This window comes from Myxocyprinus asiaticus, chromosome 38 (assembly GCF_019703515.2).
Source record: "Myxocyprinus asiaticus isolate MX2 ecotype Aquarium Trade chromosome 38, UBuf_Myxa_2, whole genome shotgun sequence".
In the NCBI taxonomy this organism is placed as follows: domain Eukaryota; kingdom Metazoa; phylum Chordata; class Actinopteri; order Cypriniformes; family Catostomidae; genus Myxocyprinus; species Myxocyprinus asiaticus.
The window spans coordinates 3143086-3170002 of record NC_059381.1 but is presented as its reverse complement, the minus strand read 5'-3'; the positions used below and the strand labels follow the sequence as shown (position 1 = coordinate 3170002).

General features: G+C 36.5%; 1 protein-coding gene across 3 annotated transcripts in view; it reads right to left on the bottom strand.

The window, feature by feature from the left end:
• LOC127429245 (CBP80/20-dependent translation initiation factor-like) overlaps positions 1-26917 on the bottom strand; it is an 89109-nt gene that overhangs the window by 29720 nt on the left and 32472 nt on the right. For 2 of the 3 annotated variants that reach the window (XM_051678167.1, XM_051678168.1), the window contains one exon: positions 11617-11693. In XM_051678167.1, coding sequence (XP_051534127.1) covers positions 11617-11693 — 77 coding nt within the window. Of the gene's footprint in view, positions 1-7294; positions 7364-11616; positions 11694-26917 lie in introns of all 3 variants that reach the window. The other variant, XM_051678166.1, reaches the window with a different exon arrangement.

The following is a 26917-nucleotide window of genomic DNA, read 5'->3' as shown; positions in this document are numbered from 1 at the left end:
ACAGGAGGACTTCTGCTAAAATCTAATTTAGTTTATGTAGGAAATGGAATTTCATATCTTGGTTCCAGCATTTTTATCATAGCATGAAAAACACTTGCAGTGTACCTCATTATACGGGTAGAGTTTCTTAAAATGATTAATATATAAATTATTATATATGAAAGTTAATTTTGGTTAATGTTAACTTATAAAAAAGGGATGTTAACATCTACAACTTTTAATTTAAAAAATGTATTAGTATATGCTGAAATAACATTAACCAAGATCAATAAATGCTGTAAAATTATTGTTCATTTTACATCATGTTAACTAATGTAATGTTAAAGAATAAAACAATAGCACACATAAGACCGACATTATCTTAAAAAATAAATAAATAAATAAATCAGGGTAAAAAAATTAAGGGGGACACAATGGAAAAACGCCACTGAAAGTGACAAAAATGCCCCCGAAATTCAAAATATAGGGGCAAGAAAATGAACCACTAAATTAACTCCTCAATTTAGGACTAATTTTATATAAGTTAATAAATTTAAACGTATACATTTAATTTTATGGGTAAAAGGCAATACATTCTCAATCTAGTTATTTATATAATGAATTTATGTTAATGTTTTGATTAAAAGCAAGTATTTGACATAACAGAATGACAATTTTTATTGGTTAAAAAAATAAATAAAATGGAAATGGAAGTTTTAATGGAAAAGTGAATTACTGACCCTGGTTTCAATGGAGGCTGTACATTAACCGCTGAAGCTTGGATAGTGTTTTTAAAGATTTCCTGTTTCAGTGGCATACCCAAAATTAAAGGCTTATAACTCAAAAAAAAAAAAAATAATAAAATAAAATAAAAAATCGTATTTTTCTTATTTGACATTATATATCTCAGGGTGTAAATAAAGTGGCTCCGAAAAACTGTTTTGTTCACAATCATGTCAACTGTATCTGAGAACAATTTTGTGTTTATACAACAAAGTAATAAAAAGTTATAGCATTTCAAAAATAATTTATCATCGTGTCCAAAAGCCTCTCCGAAAAAAAAAACAAAAAAAACAACAATAATTGTACATACAGTTGAAGTCATAAGATTACATACACTTAGGTTGAAGTCATTAAAATTCATTTTTTTAACCACTCCACAGATTTAATATTAGCAAACTATAGTTTAGGCAAGTAACTTAGGACATCTACTTTGTGCATGACACGAGTAATTTTTCCAACAATTGTTTACAGACAGATTGTTTCACTTTTAATTGACTATATCACAATTCCAGTGGGTCAGAATTTTACATTCACTAAGTTAACTGTGCCTTTAAGCAGCTTGGAAAATTCTAGAAAACGATTTCAAGCCTTTAGACAATTAGCTTCTGATAGGAGGTGTACTGAATTGGAGGTGTACCTGTGGATGTATTTTAAGGCCTGGGAAAAGTAAAAGAATCAGCCAAGACCTCAGAAAAAAAATTGTGGACCTCCACAAGTCTGGTTCATCTTTGGGAGCAATTTCCAAACGCCTGAAGGTACCACGTTTATCTGTACAAACAATAGTATGCAAGTATAAACACCATGGGACCATGCAGCCATCATACTGCTCAGGAAGGAGATGCTTTCTGTCTCCTAGAGATGAACGTAGTTAGGTTCGAAAAGTGCAAATCAATCCCAGAACAACAGCAAAGGACCTTGTGAAGATGCTGGAGGAAACAGGGAGACAAGTATCTATATCCACAGTAAAAACGAGTCCTACATCGACATAACCTGAAAGGCTGCTCAGCAAGGAAGAAGTCACTGCTCCAAAACCACCATAAAAAAGCCAGACTACAGTTTGCAAGTGCACATGGGGACAAAGATCTTACTTTTTGGAGAAATGTCCTCTAGTCTGAAGAAACAAAAATTTAACTGTTTGGCCATAATGACCATCGTTATGTTTGGAGGAAAAAGGGTGAGGCTTGCAAGCCGAAGATCACCATCCCAACCGTGAAGCATGGGGGTGGCAGCATCATGTTGTGGGGGTGCTTTGCTGCAGGAGGTACTGGTGAGCTTCACAAAATAGATGGCATCATGAGGAAGAAAAATGATGTGGATATATTGAAGCAACATCTCAAGACATCAGCCAGGAAGTTAAAGCTTGGTCTCAAATGGGTCTTCCAAATGGACAATGACCCCAAGCATACCTCCAAAGATGGCAAAATGGCTTAAGGACAACAAAGTCAAGGTACTGGAGTGGCCATCACAAAGCCCTGACCTCAATCTGATAAAAAATTTGTGGGCAGAACTGAAAAAGCATGTGCGAGCAAGGAGGCCTAGAAACCTGACTCAGTTACACCAGTTCTGTCTGGAGGAATGGGCCAAAATTCCAGCTTATTGTGAGAAGCTTGTGGAAGGCACCCAAAACATTTGACCCAAGTTAAACAATTTAAATGCAATGCTAACAAATACTAACAAAGTGTATGTAAACTTCTGACCCACTGGGAATGTGATGAAAGAAATAAAAGCTGAAATAAATCATTCTCTCTACTATTATTCTGACATTTCACATTCTTAAAATAAAGTAGTGATCCTAACTGACCTAAGACAGGGAATGTTTTCTACAGATTAAATATCAGGAACCATGAAAAACTGAGTTGAAATGTATTAGGCTAAGGTGTATGTAAACTTCTGACTTCAACTGTAAGAACTATTTACACATGCAAACACGGAGACATGATTATAGTAATGACATTCCACAGAATGAGTTTCATTCTGTGCCATTTGAGTCATCGAGTCTGTGTTGTGTACTTGGCGCCATCTCCTGGTGGCCATATGTAACATTGTACTTCGTGTGGATTATTTCATGATTTGTGCATCAGATTGCCTTGTGTGTGGGTTCGTTTGAAAGATAATCGCTGATCCTCTATGTAATGGTATCTGATATTTTATGCTCTGTTTATTTTTCCTGAAGTTATAAGCAAAAACACAGCATATAACAACACCAACATAATTGTCAAAGACATACTTAGCTATTACATGCTATATTTTTGCCTGTGAGTAAAACAAATAGGTTGTATTCTACTCTTTGAGAGCTTTCCAACAACATATGACACATGGCTATTTGATCAATTTGATGTTTTTACTGATTGCAATAATATGTACAGTGCAAAATGTTTCATAAATGATCAAAACAGAACACTTCTGATTTGTCTGCAAATTTCAAAGCACTTGTTCAATTTTGGTCATAATGTCTACTACATGCATTGTAAAGTAGAGATAAGCTTTCAAACGATACCTATTTTGTGTAGGTCAAGACTGCAGTTATTCATATTTTGATTAAAAACAAATTCTCGCCAGTGGGCCCATCCAGGCTTAAAGAGTTAAGCAGTTCAAGCTGAAGTCAGTGTAGAAAAATGTGAAGTATAAAAATAATAAAAATAATAAAAAATAAAAAAAACTGTGCAGATCACTGCACTTTTTACCACTGACAGCTTATTTCTAAGCTTCGCCTATTTTTGAAAAGCACCAGAGATAACTGCATTCCACCCATAATAGACACATATCTCATGCGTTATTAACACTAAACAATGTAATATAAATTACCCTGTCATATTATCACTGTTGCTCGAAAGTGTTTATTATTAGTGCATAATTTGTTACTGTCAAAATGTTTAACTGCATAATATATTACAAATGTGCTGTAACAACATGTTCTGCACTAACAACAACCTTTTGTACAAAAAAATAAGATTACAGAGTAATAAAAACAAGCTATATACAAACAATAATGTTATGTTGTAAAAATATGTAGCAAAACCAACATTTGCCGCAACAGCATGCAGTTTAACCAGCCAATCACCTGTTTTAGTTACGTGTAGCATTTTATCTGGTTTCACCAAGTGCACAAATTTAGCTTTAACTCTTCTATTGTAAACAGAAGTTTTGACCTTGAAAAACTACAAATCTCAAGAAAACAAGAAAAAAAGACATTTAGATAAAAAGCATCTTTAAAGAAACATTTGATTTTGACTAGCTTATGATAACGTCCTTGACCATGTTTCTGAGGGGAATCAAAGCACTTCAATTCAATAATTATTACATACAAGACGAGATACTAATCACATGTATTGTATGTCAGTAGGTTAAAAATTAACCTCGATGAATATGTGTGTTCTGATAACAATGAAGAGATATTAGTATATGAGATTCATCAAAAGAGGAATCAAAAATTGGGATAGCTCCGCCCACAGTGAAATCTTATTGGTCTAAAATCCTGATCAACATATAATATTAAAGGGATAGTTCACCCAAAAATGAAAATTCAGTCATTGTTTACTCACCCCTGTGTTGTTATAACCCTATATGACTTTCTTTCTTTTTCTTCACACAAAGGGAGAAATTGTGAATAAATGTTGTGCTCAGTGATGTCATACTATGGCAGTTTATGGTGACCACCTCTTCAAGCTTCAAAAGAACACAAAAGTATAACTCAGAAGTCTAATAAATTATTCATGAGACTCATGATTGTTATGAAAGTATACGATAAGATTTGGTGAGAAACAAACTGAAATCTAATGTATTATTTAGTGAAAATGTTCACTGACCGTTGATCTCCTGTGCACGTTCATGATAGGACACGAGAGCAACAGTTCACACAGTCCCCTCGTGACATTGGGGCGTTCAAGCTAAAACTCGTTTTGTTTATCTAAAAAAACAGATCCAACGCAGCGATAGTGACAACAGAACACAACACAACTGCACACAAAACTGAGAACAGAACTTACTAAACATGTCTGAAGAGTTTGTAGTCCAAAAATTGATGCATTTCTATGTCCAGCCTTATTATTATGAATGGAGTACTCAGAAATCAAACAGAAACATCGAGGAGCCTAACTGCTGGTTAGTTTTTGCCCTAACCAGCAGTGACGAGCGACGGTACATTCTATCGATCGCTTATTTTCTATTTTCGGCATTGTGCGGCACCTGTCCAAAAACGTTCTCATAACATTATATTAAAGCCAGCATCTCATGAGCCGGTTAAAAGCTACTTGATTTTGGCCGAGAATGTTACACCACCTGAATGATTTTGCGGAGGTCTCACTCTCTTCAAGTCTGTCACAAATACTCACCAGTTCAGAATGGAGGTGACAGACATTCCCGCCTACTCCTTCTCTCTCTTTGATTGAGGACTCCGGTTCAAAAAAATTCTTCGACTACAAACTTGTAGAAGTTTAGTAAGTTCTGTTCTTTGGTTTGTGTGCAGCTGTGTTGTGTTTTCTGTTGTTAATATTGCTGGTGGTCCTGTTGAAGCAAAACAAAAATAAGTTTGCTTGAATGCCCCACCTCACGAGCAGCAGAGTAACTACTGTAACTCTCATGCAAGAGCTATAAAGCTCTTGTGCAGATGTGCACAGGAGATCAACAGTCGGTCAAGAGTTTCACTTAATACATTAGATTTCGGTTTGTTTCCCACAAAATCGAATCTTATCCCTTCAGAACAAGACATGAGTTGCATACAATACTTTATTAGACTTCTGAATTACACTTTTGTGTTCTTTTGAAGCTTGAAGAGGTGGTCACCATAAACTGCCATTGTATAACATCACTGAGCACAACATTTTTCACAATTTCTCCCTTTGTGTTCAGAAAAAGAAAGTAAGTCATATAGGGTTATAACAACACATGGGTGAGTAAACAATGACTGAATTTTCATTTTTGGGTGAACTAATCCTTTAAACATTAAATGTATTCTAACTGGCAGTGACTGGAGGTCTTTCATGTTCATTTAGAGTTAGTGATTTGAGGGGACATGAGAAACAGTTGCATGCAACAAAGATGATCGGAGTTCAACTTCATGCAATGAACAATGACGCGATATGGCGACTACCAATGGCAATGAAGACAGTGAAACTCAAGTGATCCGCCTCCTAATTCAGTTAGATACAGCAATAAGCCTACTAGAAACCAACAGTCCAGTGACTATAGCACAGAGGTCTGTATACACTGGATGCTTCTATGAGTGAATTCTTGTGTTTGATGTACTATGGCTGTAATTGTGTTTAGAGAGGTTTTTCAAGTATGCTTGTCCTTGGCTTTTGTTCATTCTGAGTGTGTACGTGTGTCTCTTATATGTCCTCCTCTCAGCATCAGACTCTTGAAAGTGCACTTCAGTGTTGTAAGTTGAGCACAGGCTGATTTACATTTACATTTTACATTTAGTCACTTAGTGACTTACAAAATGGTGTTCACACTCCACCCTTCACTTAACAAACAATCCACAAATAAATAAAGTTCCCTGAGAAAACCTTTTACATAAGTGGTTGCTTTACCCAAGATAAACCCTGACTGACAGGTCTCTTCCCTTTTCATATCCAGATTTTTAGAGTTCATGTCTGTGTATCTCGTTCAAACTAAAGATTTCAGTCAGAGTAACGAGGTTGTGAAGGATAGAAGAACAATCATAGAAGTACAGTTTGTTGAATATGTTGTACTGTTGTGTACCATGGTGTCGATCATTCAGCTGAATGATCCACAAATTTCTACTGCTTTGGTCAAATTAAATATGGTGTTTACTTTGATAAAGGTCTATAGCAGCTTGGGATGCACCGATATTATAAATTTTTGGTCAATTCCGATTTCAGCCAAACACTATAGGCCGATAACGATACCTATATTTTGCAACTTACCTTATTTTGTTATCAGATCATTATTATACTTAGGAATGCTTAAGAAATGTACAAAAAGGTACACTTGTGTTTGTAAGTGTGACTTACTTTACATTCAGGTGTGACTTGATTTCCAGAAATACTGACCCATCAACCTCCATTTCTGTGTTTGTTAAGCAATGGCTGAGAAAACATGTTAGTGGGTTTTATTTAGCACCCTTCACCAATCCTAAACTTCCCAAAACATTCCTACTGAACACCACAATGATCCTGATTTATAACATTCCCTACTACCTGCCACTTTAACACTCACCATTCAGATTCCCTTTCCTAAATGAACTTTGAACAGCATCTCGTGTGTGCATAAATCAGAGATACAATGTAAATAAGGAAGGTGACTCAACTGAAACAAGGCAAGGCATGGGTCAAACTAGCAAAGTAAAGTAAGAAAGCAAGCAGGATGCCAAGGCTACAGATCCACGGTAAGAAAATGGTTAGTTTGAGTCCCAAGAGCGGGTTGACTGGCACAAACTTCCACAATAGTATGACTGTTCCGACATCAGTTTAAGAGCCCAAAGTTCACCGAGAGCGAAGCTGGTAAGAAGACCAGAGAAGAACACGAGTCAGGAGAGTCGCTTGGAACTGGATCCATTTCAGACACTGACCTGGACACTTGCCGCTTTCCCTCGGCAGGCAGTAGTATCGTCAGTTGGTCCTGGGGCGGTTCAGTTCGGCTATGAGTGTGACAGGGAGATGGTGTGTGAATGAGGGTTGGGTGGATGGAAAAGAGGAGGGATGAAATACAAGTAGAGGAGCGAGAACTAAAAACAGATAAGAGAAAAAGGAAGATGAGAGAGTAGGGGATGGAATAATAACAGAACTAAACAGCAGCATCGAAAACAAAAATACATGGGACAGTTACTCGATAAGTCAACCGCCCTGGCACATCCCAAATGGCAACTATGGAATGCTATAGAAACTACAGAATGTTACTGCAACCATAGAATGGCTCAGCAGCTAAAGAATGTTATGGAATCTATAAATCGATATGGCAATTAAAGAACGTTACGCATCTATAGAATGCTATGGAAACTATAGAATTTTACGGCATGTATAGAACATTATGGGGAAAAAAAAGATTAACCCTTTTGCACGTACGATCAAAATGGTGTGCTGCGGTTTACCAGCAAAAGAGGGACTGAAGAAGTTAAAATAATGAACCAGCTGTACAAACAGTCTTTTCAATATAACAATATATTTATTTTAATGTTCCAAACATTCAAACAATCACTAAATAAAAGTTTAAATCTGTTACCATTAGAGCGCATTGTTTTGATGCATCGATGCGGCCATGATTTCTTACGTCAAACAAAGAATATACAAAGTAGTCAGTGCACTCAAGCCATCTCCCATTCCATCTGTCACTCATTCTAACCACTTCCGGGGCTGGGAAAGTGGAAGGGCTAGGTTTTTAAAACCTTCTATGCTTCTTTTGCGAACTCACAATCCCATGCTTCATTGCATGTAAACCATATGGTGGCGCACATAGCCGGCAAGGGCCTTCGCAATCACATCTTATCTAATCAATCATTATAACCATCTAAAAACCACATTATATGTTTGATAATATATAATCTGATCTTCAGTGCACCTGCTGTGATATAATCTGTTCTCAAGTGAATCTGCTGTGAAGTGTAAGGTAAGATTTTTTTTTAAATTACAGCACGCATTAAGGAACTCATGCTGGGGGGTCCGTCAGTACAAGAGAAACTGCAAAAAGGTTGAGCAACTTTAGAACGATACAGGAACAATATAATGTTATGGCAACTACAGAACATTTAAACAACTAAACAATGCTAAAGCAGCTATCTAAAGCCGACAGCAACTAAAGAATCTTATGGCAACTACAGAACGCTTCGGCAACTAAGGAATGCTGCAGCAACTTTTGAAAGCCAAATCAACTAAAGAATGTTACTGCATCTATAGAACGCTATGGAAACTATAGAATGTTATGACAACTAAAGAACATTTCGGCAAATAAAGAATGTTACTGCAACTATAGAACACTACGGAAACCATAGATTTCTACGGCAACTATGGTAGATTACGGCAATAATAGAATGTTATGTCAACTAAAGAGTGTTACAGCAACTAAAGAACGCTACGGCAACTATAGAATGTTACAGCAACCATTGAAAGCCACAGTGTGGCAAGGAGGAGGGCAGGGCCGGGCCGTGATGATGCACACCCGGCCCCTAATCAGGCTAATCAAGCCCACGAGAGGGATAAAGGCGGCTGGAGGCAGCAGTTCGAGAGAGAGAGCTACAGGCAGCTGCCCTGTATATGTGTGTGTGTGTTATATGTCTTTTGCTTTAAGTTAATCATTAAATGATTACTTATATTGTCAAGCCGGTTCTCGCCTCCTCCTTTCCCTTTTACCCCTGTTACATTGGTGCCAAAACCCGGGAGGGAGTTCGTAAATAGCTAAATAAACATCAGTACTGTTTAGTATCAGTCAAATGCTGACTATATTAATACTGCCAGTCAATTAGGGGCAGGTTGTAAAACAAGAATCATTTAAACCTGCCGAGTCAAGAGATAAACAGTGGCAGCGGTGTTACACCGTATTCTGCTATATAAGTTCAGGGGAAACTTTCAACGGTGGAAAACCAGACTTTTAAATATTACATTTTATAAATGCAACGACTGGAATTGTTCGGTTGAAGGGGGTACCAAACTGTGAATTCTGAATAAAACAGTTTGGTGAAAACATGTTTACACATTAGCTTCCACTCAGCTGACAAGCACTGAAAGTAGCTACGTGATTAGCTAGTTAGCAATGAGCTCGTTGTCACGGAGAGTAAAAGATGGACCAGCACTGCATCTCACCAACTAGGTAACAATGCAGAATGAAATCAACACTCAACAGACACAATCCACCACCGCACCGTTGTCTGCTGAGCTGCAAAAAGATGCTCTGATGTTTACCTTTCAATCTGCTACATTACTGACTGCACTGACAAACTATAGCTGGCTAACAGCAAACAGACATGAGTAACATGGTTGTCAGGGACAGGGTTAACGTTATATTAGTTATATTGAAAAGGGAAAATGATGGGGTCATTGTTTATTTTTTTTTATTTTATTTTATTTTTTTTTTGTGGGATTTTTCCTCTTTTTCTCCCCAATTTGGAATGCCCCGTTCCCAATGCCCTCTAAGTCCTCGTGGTTGCACAGTGATTCGCCTCAGTCCAGGTGGCGGAGGACGAATCCCAGTTGCCTCCGCGTCTGAGACAGTCAACCCGCGCATCTTATCACGTGGCTTGTTGAGCGCGTTGCCACGGAGACATAGCGCGTGTGGAGGCTTCACGCCATCCACCGCGGCAACCACGCTCAATTCACCATGCGTCCCACCAAGAACAAACCACATTATAGTGACCACGAGGAGGTTACCCCATGTGACTCTACCCTCCCTAGCAACCGGGCCAATTTGGTTGCTTAGGAGACCTGGCTGGAGTCACTCAGCATGCCCTGGGATTTGAACTAGCGAACTCCAGGGGTGGTAGCCAGCGTATTTTACCACTGAGCTACCCAGGCCCCCTGGGGTCATTGTTTATTAACTTTCCAGTATGTATTTCACACACTAGTTAACAACTTACAGAGAAGACACCGCTTAACTTCGCACCACTTAACTCCACCCTGTCTGCAGAGCCACCGTCAGTTCAGAGTCAGCTCTGTAAACAATGGAGTCGGAGCACGCTCTGCTGGACAAACTATGCAATGACACCAATTCTAAAGCATTGTTTTTGGCATGATATGTTCTGAAAAAAAGTTTTCATATCTGCGCATATCGGTAAACATATACATGACACCTATATATCGGTTCTAATATCTGGTTACGACACTAGTTACGACAACTACAGAATGTTCGGCACTATTTAAAGCCACACCAACTAAACAATGTTACAGCAACTAAAGAACGCTATGACAACTATAGAATGTTGTAGCAATTATTGAATGCCACAGCAACCAAAGAATGTTACGGCAACAACAGAATGTTACCGCAACTAAACAATGTTAAGGCTACTGCAGAAAGCTATTTACATTTTTTTACCTTTGTAATAATTTTAAATCACCAATAAATAGTTCACATTAAGTATAAGTTCAGAACTGTGTATCAAGAAAGAAACTGGTGACAATGTTTTTAAAAATAAAAATCACTAACCCAAAGTATGAGCAACAGCATCATACTCATGCAACCAAAACCACTGTTCTAACAATCAAACCAGCACACAATCTGGGCCACAAGGAGCTTTGGAGTCTTTATTCACACACAAACCGTCTGTTTTGTTCTACAGCAACGTGTCAAAGCAAAAACCTCAAGCATCAATATCCTTGACTGCAGAGGAATCACAAAGCAAAAATAAAAAGCTCACAACCCTAAAAGTTGCCGTACGAGTCTCCAGAGACAAGGACAGGCGGTCAATGATGACAAAACCTTTTTATCCAAGCAAACAAAGCAGTGAATAAAAGAGGGGCTTTGCTTTTTCACGCTTTGCTCCCTCCTTTTCTTTCATACAAGTTTAGACCAAAATATTTATGCTTTTTCGCAGTTTCTAAGCAACTGCAAACTGCAACAGAGAACTTTCCGATGACATCAAGTCAAATATTAAAAAAAAAAGGTGGAGGTTGTCTTATAGATTAAAAGTGAAGATTATGAGTAAAGAAAAGGCAGATTCAGAGTGCTACATTTGACTCCAAACACAAACAAAAACACACCTCTGAAAAGCCATCTGACGCTCATATTGCAGGCCCGGAATTAAAACTCAAGTGTGAAAAGTGTGAGTCAGTGTGTGTGTTTTCTCCTTTACGAGTCTAATGGCAGCGTTCTGTGTCTGGTGTTTAATGAACTGGGAGAAATGCCGACGGTAATTCCCACAATGTCACCAGAACTTCATTTCATCATTATGGTGTTATGGTCACTCACCGGCGATCATTTCTGCGTCGGCGAAACAGCTTTTTAGTGTGTGCAATCTCAGCTTCATTAGGCAGGGGAGGAAAGACCTGCAGAGATTGAAAGAGAGAAAGAGTTAAATGTCAAATACCAAAACAAAGAATGATATACAGCATATGTAGGTTACTTAAGGGTTATCACAGACAATTAAGGTTGTTCGAGGTGATAAAAACGCAAAGTCTTTCTAAAATCTAGTTTAAAACACATGTAAAATTCATAGAAATTTCTTTGCATCCAAGTAGGTTTCAATCATTTTTTGAAAAACATATGTAGCATTTTCTACAAATTTTGTATTTATTTAATGACTTGTGTGTAACCATCAAGAAAAAGGTATTAAAATAGTTTCCTTGCACATTTAATACATGCAAATATACACAAATTAATCATTCATTTCAAAAAAGTTTTTAATCATAATTTTTATATATATATATATATATATATATATATATATATATATATATATATATATATATATATATATATGTGTGTGTGTGTGTGTGTGTGTGTGTGTGTGTGTGTATATATGTGTGTATATGTGTGTGTGTGTATATATATATATATATATATATATATATATATATATATATATATATATATATATATATATATATATATATGTGTGTGTGTGTGTGTGTGTGTATATATATATACAGTTGTGCTCAAAAGTTTGCATACCCTGGCAGAAATTGTGAAATTTTGGCATTGATTTTGAAAATATGACTGATCATGCAAAAAAACTGTCTTTTATTTAAGGATAGTGATCATATGAAGCCATTTATTATCACATAGTTGTTTGGCTCCTTTTTAAATCATAATGAGAACAGAAATCACCCAAATGGCCCTGATCAAAAGTTTACATACCCTTGAATGTTTGGCCTTGTTACAGACACACAAGGTGACACACGCAGGTTTAAATGGCAATTAAAGGTTAATTTCCCACACTTGTGGCTTTTTAAATTGCAATTAGTGTAAATACAATTTTTGGCCTTTCAAAAATATTCAGTGACCAATATAGCCACCTTTCTTTTCAATAACAGCCATAAGCCTTCCATCCATGGAGTCTGTCAGTTTCTTGATCTGTTCACGATCAACTTTCGCTGAAGCAGCAACCACAGCCTCCCAAATGCTGTCCAAAGGTGTATTATCTTCCCTCACTGTAAATCTCATGTTTGAGAAGGGCCCACAAGTTCTCAATAGGATTTAAGTCAGGCGAGGAAGGGGGCCCAAGTCATTATTTGGGCATCTTTGAGTCAGTGGAGTACTTGGATGCATGTGATGGAGCCTTCTTGAATGCTGAGGACTTATTCATGTACCACTGCTTGAAGAAGTACTTTCCAGAAACTGGCAGTAGGTTTGAGAGTTGAGTTTCAGTCCACCTTAAACTTGAAAAGGTCCAACTACCTCATCCTTAATGATAGCAGCCCATACCAGTACCCCTTCTCCACATTGCTGGCGCCTGACTCGAAGTGGTGCCCTGTGTCCATTAGTGATCCAGCCATGGGCCCATCCATCTGGTCCATCAAGAGTCACTCTCATTTCATCGGTCCATAAAACCTTTGAAAAATCTGTCTTCAGGTATTTCTTTGCCCAATCTTGATGCTTCAACTTGTGAATATATTCAGTGGTGGTCGTGTTTCAGCCTTCTTGACCTTGGCCATGTCTTTGAGCACTTGACACCTTGTACTACTGGACACTCCAGGTAGGTTGCAGTTCTGGATATGGTAGCACTGGAGGATAATGGGTTCCTGGTAGCTTCACGTTTAATTCTTCTCAAGTCTTTTGTAGTTACTTTGCGCCTTTTCTTCTCCATTTTCTGCGTTTTTTGCGCCCCAGTTGACTATTCGCAACAAAACGTTTCATTGTCTGATGGTCACACATCAATAGACGAATTGAGCTATTTCAAGAGTGTTTCATCCGTCTGAAAGGCATTTTACAATTTTTTATTTTTCAGTGTCAATTCAATCTCTTTTCAAAATTTGGCCCATTTTACCTGAGGTAATGAAGCTGCCTAATAATTATGCACACCTTGATATAAGGTGTTAGTCACTTTCACCACACCCTCCCTCATTACACAAATACATATCACCTGAAAATGATTTAATCCAATAAGCATTCCTGTTTATATATAAGTTATAGTTTGGAGTTGGAAAATGTGCATGAAAATAATGATAAGATCAGAATACTCACTTGCCTAATAATTGTGCACACAGTATATATATACATAAACGCCGTAAAAAAGAAACGTCCCTTTTTCAGGACACTGTATTTTAAAGATAATTTTGTAAAAATGCAGATAACTTTACAGATCTTTATTGTTAAGTGTTTAAACAATGTTTTCCATGCTTGTTCAATGAACCATAAACAATTAATGAACATGCACCTGTGGAACGGTCGTTAAGACACTAACAGCTTACAGACGGTAGGCAATTAAGGTCACAGTTATAAAAACTTAGGACACTAGGTAGACCTTTCTACTGACTCTGAAAAACACCAAAAGAAAGATGTCCAGGGTCCCTGATCATCTGCGTGAACGTGCCTTAGGCATGCTGCATGGAGGCATGAGGACTGCAGATGTGGCCAGGGCAATAAATTGCAATGTCTGTACTGTGAGACGCCTAAGACAGCACTACAGGGAGACAGGAAGGACAGCTGATCATCCTCGCAGTGGCAGACCACGTGTAACAACACCTGCACAGGATCGGTACATCCGAAAATATCACACCTGCGGGACAGGAACAGGATGGCAACAACAACTGCCTGAGTTACACCAGGAACGCACAATCCCTCCATCAGTGCTCAGACTGTCTGCAATAGGCTGAGAGAGGCTGGACTGAGGGCTTGTAGGCCTGTTGTAAGGCAGGTCCTTACCAGACATCACCGGCAACAATGTCGCCTATGGGCACAAACCCACCTTCGCTGGACCAGACAGGATTGGCAAAAAGTGCTCTTCACTGACGAGTCACGGTTTTGTCTCACCAGGGGTGATGGTTGGACTCGCGTTTATCGTCGAAGGAATGAGCGTTACACCAAGGCCTGTAATCTGGAGCGGGATCGATTTGGAGGTGGAGGGTCCGTCATGGTCTGGGGCGGGGTGTCACAGCATCATTGGTCTGAGCTTGTTGTCATTGCAGGCAATCTCAATGCTGTGCGTTACAGGGACTACATCCTCCTCCCTCATGTGGTACCCTTCCTGCAGGCTCATCCTAACATGACCCTCCAGCATGACAATGACACCAGCCATACTGCTCGTTCTGTGCCTGTGTTCTGCCATGGCCAGCAAAGAGCCCGGATCTCAATCTCATTGAGCACGTCTGGGACCTGATGGATCAAAGGGTGAGGGCTAGGGCCATTCCCCCCAGAAATGTCCGGGAACTTGCAAGTGCCTTGGTGGAAGAGTGGGGTAACATCTCGCAGCAAGAACTGGCAAATCTGGTGCAGTCCATGAGGAGGAGATGCACTGCAGTACTTAATGCAGCTGGTGGCCACACCAGATACTGACTGTTACTTCTGTTACTGTTACATTTCTGTTAGTCACATGTCTGTGAAACTTGTTCAGTTTATGTCTTAGTTGTTGAATCTTTTTATGTTCATAGAAATATTTACACGTGTTAAGTTTGCTGAAAATAAAAGCAGCTGAAAGTGAGAGGACGTTTCTTTTTTTTTTTTTTTGCTGATTTTATATATATATATATATATATATATATATATATATATATATATATATATATATATACACACACACACACACACACACACAGTGTAAAAAAAAAAAAAAAAAAAAAAAAAAAACGTGTTTTAGGATCATTAAGATTTTTGGCTTTGAGATATTATTTTCATGACAATCAAACATATTTTCCACCAACATTTTCATTAGTGTAATGCAAAAAAAAAAAAAAAAAAAAAAAACTTAACTGTAATACATAAAGTATGTGATAATGGCTGTATAACTGTTACAATCCAATCAAATCCACATGGATACAATCAAGCCCCGTGCTACATTATTTCCCCCTGAATATTCTGTTTCACTTTGAAATATGTCACATTGCAGAAGTGAAATTTGCAAAAGCCGTTTCATGTTATCATTGGCTGGTAAAGAGAATGTATAGCTATTGGTGTGTTTGTGCATGTGAATTACAGAATAGTTCTGCAATATGCTCTACTGTACTGTACATTATCTCCAAATATAAGATAACCACAACATCTAATAAGCAAAAGAAAACATTTTAAAGAAGAAACAAATCTGTCTTGGGGACTAGATGAGGTTTAAGTGCCAAAGTTTATTGGAAGGCCAAATCACAGGATCTGGGGAAACAAGTATGGGTGCATGATGGGTAATAAAACCCCCTAAACTCTGACAACCGTCTATTTCACAGCGTAATGGAACATTCTTGAGCTCTGAGAAGCGGTGGCAGTGTCCTCACACACACACACACACACACACACACACACACACGGTTTATGCATCTATGCCTTCTTGCCTTTGCGAGTTTCTGAAGCCAAAACCGCTGTATGCTGATTGGCTGTCTCTGATCGGACACAGATGTGGGGAGAGATTAGTGTAATTGGCTGCTTTTCCTCGTCGGCATGGTAATAAGGGCTTCTAAAGCTTGACCCCGCCCCCACAAAACAACAGTGCCAAAGTTGGACACAGAAAGTCGCCGTCCGTCCATCAGACTTCCGACAACAAATGACAAAAACAACCATAGAAACAGAAACAAAAATAAATGTATTAAAAAGAGATGTTTAAGTACATTTTTGTTGATCAAATGATGCAGAAGAGCATTATAACCAGCATATATCCATACCCGCCAAGCAGATACTTAAATTTTCAGCATTTTAAAAAGACGATTCTGGGATTTAGATGCAAGACAGCTGTCAAGGTATCAGTCATATCGGATTTTGAACCACATCGGATGCCAGAAATGACATAACATCTTCATTAATTATTTATTTAACATCAAGATTTTAGCTTAAAATTCACAAATATGTATTAAAGGAAAATTTCAGCCAAAAGTGAAAATTCTGTCATCATTTACTCACTTTCATGTCGTTCCACACCCATATGACTTTCTTAGATATTTTAATTAATGTTTTGACTTTGCAATGCAATGGCCGTTGATAGCGACTCACTTCAAAGCTTAAAAAAAGCACCAAAACGTATCATAAAAGTAGTACAAGTTACTCGTGCGTCACAACCCAAGTCTTCTGAAGGCATACGATAGGTTTTGGAGTGAAACAGCCCAACATTTTTAGTCATTTTTCAGTGAAAATCCTGACATGAGTTGTATTGAAAAGAAGGACCATGATATTCATTAAAACATCTCCTTTTGTGTTCTGCATAAGAATGGCAGTCGTATGGGTTTGGAATGACATGAGGGTGAGTAAATGCAAACAGAATTTACATTTTAGGCCGAATTGATTGTTTAAGGGAAGGGAAAATGTAAATCTTAGGTCCCGTTTTCACAGCTTTATACAACTTTTTGCCTTTACTAGTTTTAGTTTTTATTAATTTGTCAAAGTAAAAATATTCCATGTAGTCTCTTAATTCATACAAGGTCATAAAAACGGCATGTTTAATAAGAAAATTGGGAAAAATGTGTTTCAGCCAAATAAAATGTCACACTGTAGGACATTCCATATCAACTGCCCTTTTGCTGTTGCTCTTGTTGCATGCCAGATATCTGCGAAAACAATCAGAATAAGTTGAAAAATGCAATGCGACCATAAAAACAGCGCAAAGGCACTCGTGAGGTTCTGGTCGGCATTTCGGGTTTCGGCCCATCAGGATCCATCAAGTCTAAGTTTCTAAATTTTAGAAGGAACTTCCTCTCTGTGGTTGAGAGAGTCGTGAAACGTTCATTCATCTTCTGTGTGTGTGTGTTTAGCTACTGTTGTAATCCTGCAGGATGTCACGGGTTGGACGTCTCCGTTTTTATGTCCTCCAGATGACAATCGCAACCACACAAAAAGACTTCAAAGCGCCAAAGTATGTCAATATTTACACAAGCGTGAAACGGAGGAAAGAGGAGCTTTTCTTTAGCCATGATTAAAGTTCCATTTATTATTCTTTTACAGTAAACTATTAAAATGTTATAAGTGATGGGTACAGAAATAGCTTTATTTTTTTATATATAACTTTTAGAATATTTTAGAATAAAAACAGAAAATAAAAGAGCTTGGCAATATGTTTTAAGTTTTCCTCAATTAAAATCACCCTTATGCCTTTACAGTATAAGTTCATTTTTTATATGTTCTCCACAGCATCCACGCACAACTCATCACGTGCCCCACCGAGAGCGAGAACCACATTATAGCGACCACGAGGAGGTTACCCCATGTGACTCTACCCTCCCTAGCAACCGGGCCAGTTTGGTTGCTTAGGAGACCTGGCTGGAGTCACTCAGCACACCCTGAATTCAAACTCACGACTCCAGGGGTGGTAGTCAGCTGAGCTACCCAGGCCCCAACAAATAATTTTTTTAATACATTTTTTTTAATAAAAACTATTCAGTCTAGTCTCTCAATAATAATGCCAAACAGTACAAATTCTGCTAAACCCTGATTATACCGCGGTATACTCGTGATACAATTAAAAGCCAACACCAAGCACTAAATCTGACATTTATTTAATGGTTTCATTAATTATAATGGAAACAACTTAGTTTTGATGCATAGCGATGAAGTAACGGCAAGTTCTTTACGGTTGACATGTGACGGCGCAACTTGTCGCATTAATTGGTGCATTGGTCACTAGTATGCGTACTTTGGCTATTTTACCAATATTTTTAACTTGGCTTATCCAATCGTATATATCAAATATATTTCAGCTTTGGGACTTTTGTTTTTAAGTGAAGTGTTACATATTGTAGAAGCTGTTTTTGCTCTGATGCTAGACTTATTATCCATTTAAAAAGAATATGTTAAGAAAAATCTAAAAAATAAATAAAAGTGAAATAATTTAAAGCATTTAATTCACTGGATATATTAAAAATAGACTTATTGGATTATTTAAAAAATAATACATGGTTATGTAATAAAAATAACTATATGTTATGTATACTGTTATGGTGAAATATGACTATAAATGACCTATTGTTTACGATGATATATGTTTTTGGTCATACCGCCCACACTTAATAAAAGATATCAGTCGATCTGAAGGGAGAACTTTGGTTTATTTGAAATCAAGAGTAATAGTTTTATTAAAATCTGAAACAATCCGACTGAGTGTGCATGTCATGTGCGCGACGGCCGACAGATCGAATCCGATGACACTCAGATTTACACAAACAGAGTTCGGCAAGTCCCCGCTGAGCGTGACCTTTGACCCGGAGGCAGTAGGATTGTTGGTCAGCGTGCAGATGTGACTGAGAAGGGTGTAAAAGCAGCAAATTAGGCAAAATTAAACAGCTGATTCCTTGCGCTATGATTGGCTGGGAGTGCGATCCAATCACTGTGAATGTTAAAGTGGCATGTGAGAATATTTCGTAGAAGTGGTAATCCTGAACTTAGTGTCCACTGAACAGAGAACGTTTTTTGTGAATTTCACTATCACACCGTTGTATTAACGCAACCCTCTTCCTGTTCATGATTCCATGTCACGACATTCCGGATGATGATGCGGAATTCCAAAAGGGAAAGTGACACAGGAATTCTTGCGCCATGAGCAGGTGGATGAGGAAGACAATGAACAATCCGTTAAACGCCGAAAACTTGGCATGTGACCATGACCGCCACACACAAATACACACTGTGAGACAAAGAGAGAGACACACACACACACACACACACACACACACACACAGGCCTCCTTCCAACTGCAGCTAATTAGAGCAACTATACACACTGTTACTAACACACAACCATACAAACACACACACACTCTCACATACACACTCGCACACTCACCTGTACACACACACCGGATAACTACAGAAATATCAATCACTTTTTAGAACTTTCCAGGCCTGGAATTTACACTTTTAAAATTCCATGATTTCCAGGTTTTGCACTCGAACAAATTAATTTCTGAAATTAACTAAACTAAAATTTAATTTAAAGAAAAATTGAATCAATCAAATGACAAAGAAGAAATCCACAAATTTATGAGATCGAAAAAGCATACAGACTACACTAAAATAGAAATTTACTACGACTCATTTCACATGTGAATATGATAACTAGTCATAACAGAGGCCCTTTATAGATGTTTATAAAGGTACAGTAGGGTCAGACAGAGTGTTTAAAAATTATCTTGAAAAACTAAATTACGACTGTGTGTTTTTGATGCAAGAAACCTTGACGAACATTACAGATGGACTTGCTTTAAAAATATAGAATACAGTATGTCCTCTTGAAGTGTCTATAAACTGAAGACTTTTCTGACATCAGATGGCAACAATTTCGATGTGTTTAATGTTGATCTGACAGTCATGGCAGAGAGAGAAACGGCATGTTTTACGTTCTCTTTCGTCTGCAGTGTCTGTGTTGGTCTGGTTGTCTAGTAATGCAGATTCGAGTCACCAGTGTTTATAAAGACCTCATCACTGCTGTCTCTCTTTCAGGCCTGATTAGGTAAAAACCCGCGCTGCCCTGAATTTACGAGAATCTCAAACATAAACCAAAGTATTTAAACGTACATTTCTGAACTACAATACAGAAGAAAACTAGATTTGAACTTTGACCGAAGAAAATGTTAGTAGTGCTTGCCCTTGCGAAACTCGATGCCACAATTCCATGGCACTGCTATATGGTTGTTAAGCCATTCTGAGAGGTTGCTATGCAGTTGCTAGGTGGTTTCTTGCGGACTCAAGTCAAAAAGTGTCCACCCTCAAGTCTCTATGTCATTCTGCTCTTTAGATATGGCTCAAGTCTCTCCTTTGTCCAGCTGGTCATTTGCTTTCTTAAGATTTATTATTATTATTATTTTTTTAATTAATCCAATTGGCTTTGTTCACATATGGTATCTGAAAACACACACAAAAATTGGACTATTTAAAAAAAAAAAAAATGTTGGTGTTATTTCACTTTGTTACACTTGTGTTCACGGTCAAAAATGACCGGCCATTGGAAACTTATGGATAAGACTACAAAATACAGAAATATTTAGTGTTCAGGAGCTTCTCAATCCTTTAGATGAGCACATATGTGGATGTGTGTTTGCACACACAAAGTCCTCAGACATATGCGCGCGCGCACACACACACACACACACACACAATGTGTGTTCAGCGCAGTTTTGTGCATCGTCTTTCCATATAGACTCTTTGAGGAGTATTTCAATATCTACTCATCATATGTTGTGTTTGGGCTCGTTTGAATCAGGATAGTCTGCTGTAAGTTACGATATGTCATTGTCTATGTTATTCAGGAAGTTAGAAGGAAAAACGTGACAAAAAGACACTCCTGTTTATTATATTTCTGTGGTTCAGTGGGAATTTCATACACTAATACTCACTGCAGTTTGACCTCTTAGTGAAACTAATTTGCTCATTGCATTTTACTAATTGAGACCTTTCCAACGATATACAACACATGGCTATCTCATCTTTTTTATGTTTTTACCAACTCTGAATATAATTGTTTGATAACAAATTTGCAAATTATGAGAACAAAACAGTTCTTATTGTTCAGCCAATTAAAGAGTATTATTTAAGAATGGGTAGAGATCAGCTATATGCATTGTAAAGTCCAGATTCTAAGCTTTAAAATTACACCTATTTAGTTCAGATCAAGCAAGTGTTTACTAATTTATTACATAATTATTATTATTTTTATTTTCTTCTGCAGGGAATACCCCCACTAGACATGAGCATGAGCACAGTTCAATGAATCCTATCAATAATTTTCTTTTTTTTTTTTTATATATGTTAAAAACCATCATAATTCCTAGAAAAGAAGTTGATAAACAGATCTAATGCAATATCTTGTTATAATATATGCAATATGAGAGATTTATAAACAATCTTAGTGGGCCGGTCATTTTTGACCGGGAACACAAAATGTGTTAGCACAAAACGAGGTTACAGTGAGGCACTTACAATGGAAGTGAATAGGGCCAATTTTTGGAGGGTTTGAAATATGAAGCTAATCATTTTATCACTTAAAACTTTTGTAATATTTGAGCTGGAAAGTTGTTTAAAAGTTTTAGGGTTTTGGTGTTTTTGGTGTTACATCGTCTTGACAATGAAATTGTAAAACTGCATACAACTTTCCACAGATGCGGTTAGTGAGTGACTTTATCACAGTAAAATCATGTTAACACACATATTGTTTATGTCTTGTGTCTATACTTTTGAAACAGTGAGTATTTTAACGTTTACTGACTGGCTCCATTGACTTCCATTGTGAGTGCCTCACTGTAACACACATTTTTGCTTTTTTGCAAAAGGAGGGATGAGTCAAAAAACTATTTTTGTGGTAATCAACATTATGCCACAAATGCTGTCCAATAAGCTTAACTTGCATTAAACCCGGAATATTCATTTAAGTTAACTTCAGTTTTGGCTGTGTTGATTATTATATCTGTTAAATAAATAGTAATTAAACTGCATAGTTTCGTAATGTACCAAGTTAGAAGGTCCCCTGTATTGGCTGAGAGAACATTTCTTTCATACACTACCGTTCAAAGGTTTTCAAACACCAAGACATTTGTTTTTGAAAGAAACTGATGCTTCTGTTCATCAAGGATGCATTAAATTGATAAAAGAAATACTGCCAAAAATATTAGCAATGTTGCAAATTACTAAAACTGAAAGTGTTTTATATTTTCTGTTGCTCAACTAGTAGAGCATGGCGCTAGCAACGCCAAGATCACGGGTTTGATTCCAAGTGAACGCACAAACTGATAAAATATATACTTTGCACTGTAAGTCGCTTCGGACGAAAGCATCTGCCAAATGCATGTGTAAATATTTTTATTTATTTTAAAATACAATTTTTACCTGTGATGTCAAAGCCCCATTTTCAGAAGAAAATAATGGGTCACGTGATCCCTAAGAAATCATTCTAATGTGCTAATTTGGTGTCCAAGAAACTTTTCTTATTATTAGAAGAGTTAAAAATGGTTGTGCTACTTAATAAAGTATTAATATAGCCGTACTGTGTTAACTGCTGAAGTACTGAGTACACTTGCATGTCAAAGTATGGTTTTAAAAATGAGTTTCTAGTTTGAGAAACAGACTCCTCATGGGTCCTAAACTACTGTAGTAGCTTCAATGAATAGTACATGACAAACACATTGCTGCAAGCAGTGGCTTCTTGGATGAACAGAAAGTTTGAAGAATACAGCATTGATTTCAATAGAAATAGTCATTATAAATGAATTTACTGTTATTCTTGGCCAATTTAATGCATCCTTGGTGAACAGAAGCATCAACTACTATTTTGAATAATAGTGTAAGTAAAATGGACCCAAATGAATCAGAATCCAATCAAATCATATCGAAAGCTTGTGAATCCGAATGAATCTGTATCGATACCCAGCTCTACCCAAGTGCGAGTAAAAACATAAAACATGAACAAGGAAATGCATAAATGTCAGCTCTCTCTCTCTTGCTTTGAAAAGCTGATATTTCACCTATAAAGCACAACGGTTTAGAAACACAACACGTCACAGAACCGAACCAATCCGCCAACAAATTCCACAAACTCCCAACGGATGATTCCACATCCAAGATTCCCTCTGTGACCTCCTCATTCCAGGGCGGAGCATTACCACAGAAAGAGAAAGAAGGTAAGAGGTGCGTGTGCGCGCGCGCGCGCGCTCTTAAGAGGGTCTCATCTGGCTGACAATCACAGGAAGGGAGGGAGAGTCTGACCTCTCTCTCTCTCTCTCTCTCTTGTCCTGCATTATTGCACGTAGTTCGTGTGGTCTGTGTCCGGCCGGGTTGAGTCCATTCTGCAGAACACATCCTCACAAATTGAGTGATTACAGACAGGGTGACGATCACACACACAGTACGAGCACACAAACGTGTCAAAACATTAGACCCAAATAAACAAAGAGGTCTGATATAAAACTGAAATTAAACACACACACACACACACACACACACACACGTTTAAGTTGCTCAAGGCTTTTCAAACTAAAGTGATCAGAAGAAAATTTCAAAGAAAACGTTTTTCTTTTTTCATTATTCTGACATTACCGAATTTGACACAGATTTTTATTTTATATTTTGACTACCAAATTTGACAGACTTTTATTTTATTTTATTTTTGACATTACCGAATTTCACATGGATTTTTATTTTAATTTTATTTTTATTTTTGACATTACCGAAATTCACTTGGATTTTTATTTTTATTATATTTTGACATTACCAAATTTGACAGAGATTTTTTTTTTAACATTACCAAATTCCACACGGATTTTTATTTTTATTTTAGATTTTGACATTACCAAATTTGACAGATTTTTATTTTATTTTTGACTACCCAATTTCACATGGATTTTTATTTTTATTATATTTTACATTTTTGACATTACCAAATTTGAAAAAGATTGTTATTTTTATTTTATTTATATTTTGACTATCAAATTTGACATCGATTTTTATTTTATTTTATTTTATTTTTGACATTACCGAATTTCACTTGGATTTTTATTTTTATTATATTTTATATGTTGACATTTCCAAATTTGAAACCGATTTTTTTACATTACCGAACTTCACACCAATTTTAATTTAATTTTATATTTTGACATAACCGAATTTGACCGCGTTTTATTTTAATTTTATATTTTGACATTACTGAACTTCACACCAATTAGTATTTTTATTTTATTTTATATTTTGACTACAGAATTTGACCGATTTTTATTTTATTTTATTATATTTTTTGACTACTGAATTTGACCGATTTTTATTTTTATTTTATTATATTTTTTGACTACTGAATTTGACCGATTTTTATTTTTATTTTATTTTACTATTTGACATTACCGAACTTCACAACAATTGTTATTTTTATTTTATTTTATATTTGAACTGTACTGAATTTGACAGCATTTTATTTTTTGACATTTACAGAATTTAACTGATTTTTTTTATTTTTTTACATTACAGAATTTGATACGGATTTATTTATTTATATTTTGACATTACCGAATTTGACCGATTTTTATTTTATTTTTTGACATTACCGAACTTCACACCAATTGTTAATTTTATTTTATTTTATATACGAACTGTACCGATTTTGACACTGATTTATATTTTATTTTATATTTTGACCACCGAATTTGACACCATTTTAAAAAATATTTTATTATATTTTTTGACATTTACAGAATTTGACACCCATTTTTATTTATATTTTGACATTACCGAATTTTTTACATTATTCCCATCTCATTCTGCTTATTAAAGACTGGTCAGAAATCATGAAATTAATTACCATTAGGAAGAAATACAAGACTGTGTATGTGTGTGTACATATATATATATATAGACATATACACACTGTATACTGCATAACTCTAGAATCTTTAGCTTGATTACAGGGGTTTTAAGGTCATATTCACGGTAAATGCTTTGAATATATATATATATATATATATACTTTACAAAAACATTCAATTGAAAATGTTCCTCTTCATGATAACAAATCTCATGCTACTCTAATAGTGAAAAGAAGATTATAAGAGAGAAGATGCACCGCAAAATTCATACATGAAAAGTAAATAATTTAGAGATAATATTTTACAAATAATACAATACTTTTTTACATCATTTCTTTTGGCTTTAGTACAATGACAAAATAAAAGGCAATTATTTAATTTTGCCAACATGTTGTCACTTACTATTTCACTCACAATTAAAGTAGGTCTTTATACAGTACATAAACATATAAAGACACATTTATATTTGAGGAAGGGTGTCCCTATTGAGAAAATAACTACACAGTAATCCTAACTCAAAGTCTAACCCTGAAAAAACTGAAAGCAGCTTTACAGATTAAAAAACAACAACATTATTAATGAGGACTTCCCTGAATGTCCCCAAAGGGAGGTTTTATCATTTTTAGCTCACTTCTGAAGACAAATATGTCCTCAAAGTATAGCCAAGTTAACTGAAACACACACACACACACCTTTGCAAAGGCGGAAACAGACAGTCTGACTCTGGCCTTGTTGGAAATGGAGCTAATTTTGTGAGTGGGAAACATGTGAACGTGATAAAATAAGAGTACACACACACAGACACACACAGTGTATCATTTCCTTAAGCTCTGTATTAGAGACAATAAAAGTTTACATGTGCAGAAACATCCGTTCAAACACACAACAAAACACAAACAAACAAACACACACACACACTTGAACCTGTTGGAAATTAATGACTAATGTAGTGCAAGTATTGTGCCCACAGATGACCTTTTGACCTTTCACTGCCACCCTACCAACATCATGCTGGGTGGAGAGACAAACTCATGGACAGACAGATAAGAGAGAGCTGAACGCAATGACATCAAGGAACCACTAGATGGTGCAACTAAACTAATCCACAATACCTAACCACTTTGATTACTTCTACTATGCATTACAAGCATGTACTTCACTGCTGACAAGTATGCAGTAAGACAGTTTTGGAACATACTACCATCATATGACTGCATCTTGATACCATTGACCCTTCTGTCATGTACTGTCTGTATTTGCATATAAAGGCTAAATTCATTTCCTTCAAATTAATTATCAGTTAGCTTTAGTGATCATACATTTACAAACTGCTATGACAGTTTCAGTGTCACATTCCTCAACTTAACCCCCCCCCCCCCCAAAAGTTGTATATATTAACATTAGTTAATGCACTTTGAACTTAAATAAACTAACAATGAACTTTTGTATTTTTATTTATTAACAAAGATTAGTAAATACTGTCAAAACAAATTTTTTTAGTTAATGATACCCAATGCATTAACTAATGCAACCTTATTATAAAGTGCTACTGCAAAAACAAAACAAAAAAAATTGTGGCAACTAAAAACTCCTCTTATCTGTCATAATATCTAGACAGGATGTATGCAAATGTGGATTTTGCTAACCTATCTAAAACACCTTTTACTTTTATAGCACACCTGCAACAGTCTGAACACAAACATGCGTTTAAACTGCATTTAATTTTAGAGCCATAGCAATTCGAATGACATTTTATTTAGAAGACCGGCACAATTGTATAATATGATAAAGCCTATAACACCGCATTCCAGTGAAGAAAATAACATAATACTCATGGGGTCATTTATCATTCAAATCCTACTGAACGCC